We start from the raw sequence: 11604 nt of genomic DNA on the forward strand, positions 1-11604 counted from the left end.
GAGGACAACCACCATGGTCATTGAAATCCTCGGAGGAGAAAGGTCAGCACCCTGCCTCCACCTCAGCTGACAGCGCAGGGGGAGCACAACGTAGGAGCCTACATCATCACTTTAAAAGGTTCATCTCATTGCACTTGGGTTTCACAGGGTTATATTTTATTGTGACATATCACCTTGCTGTGTATGTGTCTTCAATGAATTTTAAGATGGTGCATCACAAAATTAATCTTTCACTATTATTTTAAGGACATTACTGGGCCTTTAACAGTTCACTGCCTCCTGCAAAGGGTGACAATGGAAGGACAACACAGAATAAGTTCAATTCATTCCCAGCATTTTTGCCTCATGTGCTAACGGTTCAAGGGAAATGTTAAAGACATTCAAAGAAACAGCAACAGAGCTGCACAAGGTGGAAGATTAATTATATTAAATGGGTGTCTAAGTAAAGATTCACATGGAACACGTCTGTATGTTGAATCTCAAGCTTCACTTGCACGTTTTGACCAGGTGACAGTGCAGGGACGGGGATATAGTTCCAACTCATGATGGTGTGTGACTTCGAGGGGCACTTGCAGTTTCTGATGCATCAACTGACCTTGTCCTTCCAGGTGGTAGAGGCCACGGTTTTGGAATTTGCTGTTGAAGGAGTCTTGGTGTGATGCTGCCCCCAATGTGGGTCGGTGGTGGAGGGAATGGATGTTAAGATGGTCAATGGGATTCTGTACAAGCATGCTCATTTGCCCTGGATTGTGTCGAGATTCTTGATTGTTGTTAGAGCTGCACTGATCCAGGCAAGTGGAGAGCATTCCTTCATATTCCTGACTTGTGGCCTTCTAGATAGTTAAGAGATTTTGGGGTGTCAGGAGGTGAGTAACTCACTGCAGAATTCCCAGCCTCTATGGGCTGGGAGGTGGGTGGAGGTGGTGGTCGAGCGGTGGAAAGGTTAGATTCTCTGTTGTTGGAGATGGTAACTGCCTGGCTCTTGTGTGGTGCATTTGTTATGTGCCACTTATCAGGCCAAGCCTACAAATTCTCTAGGTCTTGCTGCACAAGAACAGCGAAATAGGAGCCGGAATAGCCTGCTCAGACAATATGATCATGGATGACCGAGGGTTTCAACTCCACTTTCCCACCCACACCCCATGTTGCTCAATCCCATGAGGGACCAAAAACCTGTCCATCTCAGCCTTAGAATTATTTATTCAACGATTGGCATCCACAACCCTCTGGGATAGAGAATTCGAAAGATTCATAACCCCTTAAGTGAAGCATCAGTCTTTAAAGTTCAGTAGCATATACTGAGACTGTTTCCCTGCAGACAGAAGTTAGGGAGCTAGGTAAGAAATTAGCAAGCGCAGCCTGAAAAGCATTAATCTCTGGATAACTCCTTGTATCCCGCACAAGTGAACACAGAAATAGGAGGGTAAGCAGATGAATTAGTGGCTGGAAAGATGGTGCAGGGGAAAGGGATTTAGAATTGCTGGGACTTTGTAAGCAGCTCTGAGGGAGGTGGGACCTCTACAGGTCAGATGGATTGCACCGGAACAGAGCTGGAGCTGAGTTCCTGGTGATTTGCTCCTGGTATTGGGGAGGCTTTAAACTAACTTGGCAGGAGTGTGGGAAACAGCAGGTAATAACAGAGAGGAATACCAAGGAATACTGCGAGAAATATATAGCACTAGAGTAGGAAATAATAAGTTATTAAGTCTGTACAGAGTAAGGGAGAAGACACTAAAGTCTAAATCAGCGTTACAGAGCATGTTTGTGAATGCATGGAGTGTGGTAAATAAGATTGGTCTGAATATATGGTATTCAGGAAAGATAGGAAAGTGAGAAAATGGAATGGTTTGGTTGGAATGATTAAGCAGAATATTTCAGTGCTGGAGAAAGGGGATGATCCAAAGAGGACAAGGGCAGAATTTATATGGCTCGATCTATGGAACAAAAAAGGTGCAATTACATTGCTAGTCTCTAGGCTACCAACTAGGGGAAAGTTGGAGAAGAACAAATTTGCAAGGAAATTCCAGAGAGGTGCAAGAATTATAGAGTAGTTATAATGGGGAACTTTAATTTTCCAAATATAGACTGGGATAGTATTAATGTGACAGGCAGAGAGGGGCCAGAATTCCTAGAGTGACCAGGAAATTGTTCTACAGCAGCGTGTTTCCAGTGTGAGAGAGGATGCACAGCTTGACATGATACTTTGGAATGACATGGGCCAAGTGGATCAAGTCTAAAGGAGTGATCACTGCATCATAAGGTTAAAGCTGACTATGGGATAAAACAAAGAACAGTTCAGAGTAAGAATAATTAATATGGGGAAAGCCAACTTTAATGTTCTAAGAATGGGTCTGACCCAGTTAAATTGGACTGTTTGAGCCAATAATCGTCAGACGTGTCTGGCCTCCCCCATTGAGGATGGGAATATTGGTGGAGCCTTTTCCTCCAGTGAGCTGTTTAATCGCCCATCACCATTCACAACTGGATGTGACAGGTGTACAAAACTTTGATCTTATCGGTTGGTTGTGGGATCATGTTCTTCTCCCATTAGTTAGCATGCAAGTTGTCCTGGGTTGTAGCTTCACCAGTTTGGTGCCTCATTTTTAGGTGCACCCAAGTCTAAGTCATTAGCATATATCAAGAAATGTAATACTGCTCGTCCTGAAGCAACCGGTGGAGAGCTCCACTGTCTGCTTCCTCGAACTGAAAAACAACCATTAACAACTATTTTCTGTTTCCTGTCACTCAGACAACTTTATATCCATGCTGTCACAGTCCCTTTTATTACTTGGGCTTTAACTTCGCTGCCAAGCTAATTATGTGCTATTAATAAGTTTTATTTTAAATAACACTATTCCCAATACTAATAATAACAACGTGTTTATGTTTCAGATTATTAAATATGGAAATTATTGTCATTGGCAGCTGCGCCTTGAGCTCTTCAGCCCCAAGCTTTGGATTTCCCTTCCTAATTCCTTCCACCTCTCTACCCCTCTCTTCTCCTTTAACACTCTCGTTAAAACCTTCCTCCCTGACTTGGCTTTTAGTTGCCTGTCCTAATATCTCATTTTCCACGCTGCCCAAGTCTGTTCGATAACACTCTTGTGAAGTGTCTTGGGACAATTTACTATATTAAAGCTGCTATATGAATGAAAGTTGATGTTGTTGTTGATGACACCATGACTGATACTAATGATACTGTACAGTGTTCAACATCCTGTTATCAGAAACAACATCTCACACAGTTTCTGAATTTTACTGTTGGGTTATTGGGAGCCACAGACTGTGATAGCTGATTCATTTTGATAGTTTATTATCTGCCTTACCAATATATTTGTGAATGTTTTACACTTTTATTACAAACTGAGAAGCTTTCTAGTTTAAAGATCTATAATGTGAATGTCTAATTAAGCTAAGCTAAAAATGTAAGAATACAATATGGGGGGGAATTTTACTGCACGGGAGGGGCTGTAAAATAGGATGGGCCGTTCAAAATCCATTGACTTCGGCGGGGTCTGGAAAATCCCGCTGGCGAGAGGCACCATAAAATTCCACCATGGGAATTGTAGAAGCAATAATCGTTTTGTCCAGTTTTTAATTCTGATTCATGTCTTTGAGAATGACTTTAAATGAGTTTTGAAGGTATTATTCTTGAATCTTGCAGTTTGTCGTAACTCAGGTCCAGGCTCATCAGTGCCCAATTTGTGCTGAGAGGGGAGCTATGAATATATGAGGCTGTTACTATCCGGCTGGAGATCATGGAGAGAAACATTTCATGAATCAGAGTAAATCCGTGGTGTTTATTAATAACACTAATACTTGTAGTAATGATAATGTGCAGTGTTTATTAGTGACACTATTACTGATAATCATAATACTTTACAGCATCAGACATGCAGTTATTATAAACATAATTCCACAGTCTGGTACCTTGCTGGGAGACAGAGCAGAGCTGCAGGAGGCAGTTAGGTTCTGAGAAGCGCCTGTAAATAAAGACCAAGGATTGCAGAGTGGCCGACCTTGCTGGGAGTAGGAGCGGAGCTGCAGGGGGCATTCGGGAGCTGAGGAATGCCTACAAATAAAGACCAGGGATTGCAGAGCGGCCGACCTTGCTGGGAGTGGGAGCGGAGCTGCAGGGGGCAGTCGGGAGCTGAGGAATGCACCGTTTCAGCTGCTGTCAGGCAACAGTGGGGGGGGTAAAGGCGATTGTGACGTCACAGGAAGCCAGTGCGTTGATTGGCCGGTAAGTGCCCAGTGGGAGGGACAGTGTGCAGGCTTAGGCTGGTGTGGGAGTTAAGGTAGATCTATAAATAAAAATAACTAAGACTTTGAAATTAAATAAACCGAAACATTAAAACCTTGAGCGAGGCACAAAATAGGAAACTATAGGTATTTGTGGTGGGGAAGTTGTTAAAATTGATCATTAAGGGGGTGATAGCTAAACACTGAGAAAAACTCGGGTAATCAGGTAGAGTCAGCATGGTTTTGTGAAAGGAAAATCATGGGCAGAAAGGGATGGGGGTTGGGTGGGGTCGGGCGCGATCCCGATGGGCGCCCCAGATCGAGGCTGTGCCGCCATTTTACGTGGGCGGGACAATTAAAGCCCACCCAGCGTGACGCACGCCCCCGAAGCGCTGAACACTCCCTGTGGGGGCAACGGGAGTGGGGAGGGGGGATTCCCTGAGTCGGGGCGTGCGATCTTTCACACATGCGCGGGTGACAGAGACAGAAATCTCCCTGAGGCACAGAGCGGCCTCACCGAGATTAATTGTGGAATGAAAGTTTTTATTAAAGACACAAAATATTATTTCAACATGTCCCCTCATGAGACAGTGTTTATCAAATGTTTTAAAATGTTTGATTTAATTAATAAACCCTTCATGAAACCTAATCCCGCCCATGGATGAGGTTTTATGAAAAATGTGAAGGCCACCTGGACTCTTTGCCTGCCCCCCAACCTTAAGGTTGGACAGGCAGCATTCTGAACTACTTTCATTACTTTCTTAAAGGCCTCAATAGGCCTTTGACAGTTTGGCTGCACACCCGCCAAACTGAAAATCTAATTAGCGCGCGGTGACGCTGAGACTCCCGTCCGATGTCACCGTGCGTCATTTTATGTGTCGGTGAGCAGGCCCCACCCACGCTCGCCAACCCGAAAATTCTGCCCATATTTAACCAGTTTATTGGGAATTATTTGAAGGAGTAATATGCACTGTGGATAAAGGGAGATTGTAGACAGACTGTACTTGAATATCCAGAAGGCATTTGATAAGGTGCCATGCCAAAGGTTACTGTGGACAAGAAATGCTGGTGGTGTAGGGGGTAACATATTAGCATGGATAGGAGATTGGTTGGCTGGCAGAAAGCAGAGGATGTATAAATGGGTCTTTTTTCTGAAAAGCAGGATGTGTCGAGTGGAGTCCCGCAGGGATCTGTGCTGGGGTCTCAGCTTTTTACAATTTACATCAATGATTTACCTGAAGGGAGTGATGGCACGGTCACTAAATTTTCAGATGATACAAAGAATAGGTTGGAAAGTATGTTGTCAAGAGGATAGAAGGAGGTTGCAGATGGCTATAGATAAGTTGAGTGAGCAAAAATCTGGCACATGGATTATAAAGTGGGAAAATGTGAAGTTGTTCAAATTGGCAGGAATAATAAAAAAGTAAAGTATTATTTAAAGAGAGAACGACAGCAGAATTCCGAGGTGTAGATGGATCTGGGTGTTCTAGTACATGAGTCATAAAAAGTTAGTTTGCAGGTACAGCAAGTAATTCAGAAGGCTAATGGAATGCTGTCCTTTATTAAAGGGGAATTGAACAGAGAAGTAAGAATGTTATGCTTCAGTTATACGGGGCATTGGTAAGACCATATCTTGAATAGTGTGTAGTTTTGGTCTCCTTATTTAAGGAAGGATGTAAATGCGTTGGAGGAAGTTCACAGGTGGTTTCCTGGATTGATACCTGGAATGAGTGGGTTGTCTTGTGAGGAAAGGTTGGACAGACTGTGCTTGTTTCAACTGGAGTTTAAAAGCATGAGGGGTGATTTGATTTCAGTATAATAAGATACTGAATGGTCTTGATGAGGTGGACATGGAAAAGATTTTTCCTCCTGTGGGTGAGTCCAGAACTCGGGGTCATTGTTTTTAAAATTAGGGTTTTTCATTTAAGGACAGATATGAGACTTTGTTTTCTCTCAGACAGTTGTGAGACTGTGGAACTCTCTGCCTCAGAAGGTGGAGGAGGCGGGGTTATTGAATATTTTTAAGGTAGAACTGGATAGATTCTTGTTAGGCAAGGGAATCAAAGATTATCAGCAGTAGATAGGATTGTGAAATTCAAAACACAAGCAGATCAGCCATGATCTTATTGAATAGCAGAGCAGAATTGAGGGTCCAAATGACCAACTCCTAATCCTATTTCTTATGTTCTTATGTACTAAACTCAGTTTCTGAATTTTACTACCTATATTCCTCAGAGCTGCAGACAGAAGTTTCACTCCAGAATCTTTCAGTTTATTATTACTTAGATCCAGGTTCGTCAGTGACCGGTTTGTACTAAGAGCGGAGGCAAGATCCTTAGCACAAGAAACTGTGAGAGTGTTGTTACACAGTCTGGAGATCAGAGGGAGAGAAAACAGTGGAAATCTGGACAAAATACAGGTGGGGGTGAAATTGGACATGAATGGAGCTGCAGAATAGTCAGCACTGCATCGGACATCTGCGATATGGGTCTACTTCAATAGTCCTCAATATCAGGTGTTCCTATAGACACCAGAAAATGTGATTTTACCTGTTTTACATCCCTGCCATTTCATGTCCATTTTCACCCCACTGATAATATGAATCCTATTACTAATACTCATAATAACGTACATAGTGCTATTAATAACCAAAATCCTGAAACCAATAATAAAATACAGTGTCAGACATCCGGTTATTATAAACACAAACTCACATAGTCCGGTACTTACTCCGGTTCCTGAATTTTACAGCCTGGATTCCTCAGGACCGCGACAGTAGTTTCACTTCTGAATCTCCCAGATTATTATGACTTAGTCTAAACAGAGAAATGAGAAACACATTAAAACAGGCTGAATTTTCACAATGGAGGCAAGGAACAAGATTATTTTGGGTCCAAAACCCACAACCGGTGGGAAAGTGATTAAAGTTATGATTTTTAAATGGGGTCATCATTATTTGTCATGGAGCCAGATTTCCTGTTCACTTGGCAGCCATCACTGAGGCTGCTGGTTGTCCTGAGGGAGAGATCAGGAGATTGTACCAAAGCCTCCCACAGCACCAGAGGGAGGTGAGATGTCACAAGGAAGCCCGAGGCTTGGTACCCAGGGCAGAGAATCCCCTCACTTTATCGCTGCCAAACTGGAGGCCATGAGGGAGGGGCCGGGGGCGAGTTCCTCTTCCCCGAGGGGGGCAGGAGGAAGCCACCTCATCATGCAGCAGGGGCTTCACTTTGTTCAGCGTCCTCTCCCTTCACCTCCTCTCTCACAGCCTGCTGTTCCTTCGATGAGCTGTATCATCCCAGTGCCTCATTCTCCTCAAGGTCCACACCTCTCTGGAGAGCCATGTTATGGAGAATGCAGCAGATTTCCACACTGACAGAGACACTTGCAAGAGGGGATTGGAGGTCACCACCTGCCTGGTCCAGGCACTGGAATCACATCTTCAGAAGCCTGATGTCCTGTTCGATGGTTGTCCAACCATTGCGCCTCTTTCTGGGACTCCCACAGAGAGCTCAGGAACATTTCTTCGAGGAATATCCGTTATCCTCTAGGACACAGACTTTGGAGGATGAAGTATCATGGCAGCTGCCAGGAAAGTGAGTGCACACATGGAGGAAGTTTTTGTTGTGGTCACAGACGAGTCATTGAGGGAGTGGAAGCCCTTCCTGTATGGATCTCCCTGGCCAGTCACTGGGTGCCTTGATGGCCAATGGGTTCAATCAGTGATACTCTGCCCCTGGGGGAATCCCCGTGTCCCTGCAAGGCCTCCCTGTTATTAAATGAATGCGCTGTCCAGCTCTAGCTAAAAGTGAATCCATGACCTGTGAGATGGCCTGGTGAGCAGCCACATGTGACATGTCTCTAAGGTCCACACCCGATCCTTGGAAGGAGCCAGAAGTGAAGCAGTTCAATGCCACAATAACTGTGACCAGCGCCGTGAGGTATTCAGCATTGAGGACACAGATGTATGTGGGCACTGCCTGAAGAGTCACAATATCCACCATCACTGGGCCTTGATAGCTCCGTCTTCAGCAACAGTTCCTGTATTGAATTTTCGGCCTCTGTTACCTTCCTGCCCCTCTTTCCTCTCCCGTGCCCTTCTGATGCCTGGGATTCTGCCCTCCCTGCGGAGGAGTTGCCCCTCATCCAACATCTGACAGCTGGAGCCTTCCTTCTGGGAAGGTGGCCTCTCAATTGTTCTTGGCAGCCTTTCTCCCTCTTTTACCCCCACACTGCTGGGAGTGCCAACCCCATTCAAATCCTGAGTTTCTCTCCGCACTGCTGAGAGTGCCAACCCTATTCATATCCTGAGTTTCCCTCCACACTGCTGGGAGTGTCAACCCCATTCAAATCCTGAGTTTCCCTCCGCACTGCTGGGAGTGCCAACCCCATTCAAATCCTGAGTTTCTCTCCGCACTGCTGGGAGTGCCAACCCCATTCAAATCCTGAGTTTCCCTCCGCACTGCTGGGAGTGCCAATCCCATTCAAATCCTGAGTTTCCCTCCGCACTGCTGGGAGTGCCAACCCCATTCAAATCCTGAGTTTCCTTCGCACTGCTGGGAGTGCCAACCCCATTCAAATCCTGAGTTTCCACCCTCCCTGCCACCTCCACAGCACCAAGGCACCTCCTTACTAAATGCCTATCCCACTGACCTTCTTATCGGGCTGTGGCAGCCATGTGTGGCTCCCACTTTGTGCCCACGTTCCTTCAGATGAACAGGTAAACTGTCCACCCCTTTAGAACTTTAAATCTCAAACCTTATTATCTGCTGAACAAAGTTCTCAACTGTCTTACTTGACATTCCTGTCCCAACCCGCCTACTCTTGGTGATTCACGATGAGACGAGCATCAGCATCTTGAAATTGACACACTGCCGGTGCCAGTATTCTTGGCAATTTCGCCTCCTCCCTCCGCTGCCTCTGTTTCCCTCCTTCGGGGAGCCCGAAATGTAGTTACATTGAATAAAAACTCAGATCAGATTCAATTGTTTTTCCCAATATCACAGGAAACATGGAAGCAACATCAGAAATCAATGCAGAGATTTTACTGTTACTGTAAATTAAATCTATTGGGGGTAATTTGATCTTTTGTTGATAGTGTATGATGGGTGATATTGGATCACCCGCCCATACTACAGCTCACCCGATTTTCCTTTCAATTGAAGGGAAAAGGAAACAGTGAGCAGTGTAAACGGGGGAACAATTCACTATCATTAATTTAACTACTGGTGAATACCACTTTCACCCCTCTCAATATTTATTAGACAGAGAGTTGTCTGTGTGAAGCATCTAAATGTCCCCCTGTTTGGCCTCAATCCCTGATGATCAGAATTACTCTCCTGAAGCTCAGTGACTGGCCGGCCAAGTTTGAGGAAACTTGTCTCATTTCTGTTCTTCGTTAATACTGGGGCTTTTATAAGAACGGTCCAATTTTCCAAGAATTAAAGCAGTGATTCCATGTCCTTCATAACTCTTTGCATGACATTACTCTGTATAACACCTCGGAGTGAATTATATTGTGAAACTCTGCTAGCTGTTGCTTTAAAATCCATCCCCCTGGATTTTATACAACAAGGAAATTTTATTCTCTCCCCTTAACAAAGTTGAAGTGTCCCTGTTCTCCTCGTTGACAGGGAAGGGCTGTCCCCCAATTTATTTAGCATTAAACAGGCTCTACCTTTACCGCAGGTGAGACTATTGCTATAGTTCAGAGAAATTTCCGCAGTTTTCCTAATCCCATCGATTTTATGCAATAACCTTTGATGTGGCACTTTAACAAATGCCTCTGGAAATCCAAGCACAGTATGCCTACAGGCTTCCCTCTATCCACTGCACATGTCGCTCCTTCAAAGAACTTCATTAAATTGGTTATACATGATTGCCCTTTCACAAAACCATGTTTACTCTTCCCGATTACTTGAGTTTCTCTAGATGCCCAGCTATAACCCCCTTAATGATCGATTCTAACACCTTCCCCACTTCAGACGTCAAGCTAACTGATTTATAGTTTCCTGCTTTCTGCCTCCCTCCCTTCTTGAATAGAGGGGTTATATTTGCTACTTTCCAATCTGATGGAACCTTTCCAGAATCTAGCGAATATTGGAAAATTAACACCAGCGCATCCAATACCTCATTAGTCACCTCTTTTAAGACCCTAAGATGAAGCCCATCAGGATGCGGAGTCTTGTCAGCCTGCAGCTCCATCAGTTCACTCAGCACTGCTTCCTAAGTGATTCTAAATTCACCAGGTTCCTCTCTCCCTTCCACATCTTGATTTCCAGCTATTACTGGATATTGTCAAAGTGTGCTAATTGCTGCTGTAAAATCTATCCGCTGGATTTTATGCAACAAGGAAAGTTTATTCTGTCCTGTTACAAAGTTGACATGTCCCTGTTCCCGTAGTTGATCTGGGAGGGATGTTTCCCACATTATTCCCCATTAAATAACCTCTACATTTACTGCAGGTGCAGCTTTTATGATATTTCCGGGAATTTCCGGGAGTTCCCAGCTTGCAGCAGTTTCACAGATGTGGGGTGGATTATCAGAAAATCCTGTTGTAACTGTCCAACTGTCAGTTCTACCAGAGACTGTCCACTCTGTGTAAGAACCAGCCAATGGTACAGATTCCTGAAAATACCTCCCAGTTGTCTAGCATGTCTGCCTGCCTTCTGGGTATGAACATGCAATGGGGGAATTCGAACTTTTAGGTCAGCAGCAGGTTTCCTCATTAAATGAACAGAATTGAGAGTAAATTTAAATAATTTGAATTTGAAAGGTCTTTTTTCGTAATTATCTAAATTTAAGATATTTCACCCTCCCGCCAGAAACAATTTGATTAATTATGATGATATATAGGACTTATTTTCCTTGTGATGAGTACAGCTTACAGTTGATATGGTTTATAATTATTATTATTTAAGTTATTTTTATCTCCCTTGCTGTTTATTATCCTTAGACTAACTATATTATTTTCCCTTTGTATATAATTAGCCCTATTTCTTATCATCAAAATCCCACGCTTAAATTATTTGATTCACCATTAAGTATCCCAACAATTTGTTCTCAAAAGTATTATTCTTATTTTCTAATTTGGAATTTCACACTCATCTTATTTTGTAAAGTTTTTTCTGACTCTGCCTCTTTTTTCTTGAACTGGAAGTTATTTATTTTTTCATTTATAAGATAGTAAATTTTACTTCAATAATCAAAATACGAGCTCCAGGACCAAACAAGCAATTACCTCAAACTCTGATATTTGTACAGAACGTTTTCCAGCCGCTGGAGGCCTTCACACTGAATGTAGCACCTCTGTAGATTGAGGTGTTTTATTGTATCACAGAGTCCAAGGACATGAGACAGGAC

General features: G+C 43.7%; 1 protein-coding gene across 1 annotated transcript in view; it reads right to left on the reverse strand.

Moving 5' to 3' along the window:
* LOC144673084 (NACHT, LRR and PYD domains-containing protein 3-like) overlaps positions 1 to 11604 on the reverse strand; it is a 37167-nt gene that overhangs the window by 22762 nt on the left and 2801 nt on the right. The window contains exons 3-4 of the mRNA XM_078535082.1: positions 6439 to 6613; positions 4219 to 4304 (exon numbers count right to left, since the gene is read on the reverse strand). Of these exons, the coding sequence (XP_078391208.1) occupies positions 4219 to 4304; positions 6439 to 6613 (261 nt within the window). The remainder of the gene's footprint in view (positions 1 to 4218; positions 4305 to 6438; positions 6614 to 11604) is intronic.

This window comes from Cetorhinus maximus, unplaced genomic scaffold (genome assembly GCF_964194155.1).
Source record: "Cetorhinus maximus unplaced genomic scaffold, sCetMax3.hap1.1 HAP1_SCAFFOLD_254, whole genome shotgun sequence".
Classification (NCBI taxonomy): Eukaryota; Metazoa; Chordata; class Chondrichthyes; order Lamniformes; family Cetorhinidae; genus Cetorhinus; species Cetorhinus maximus.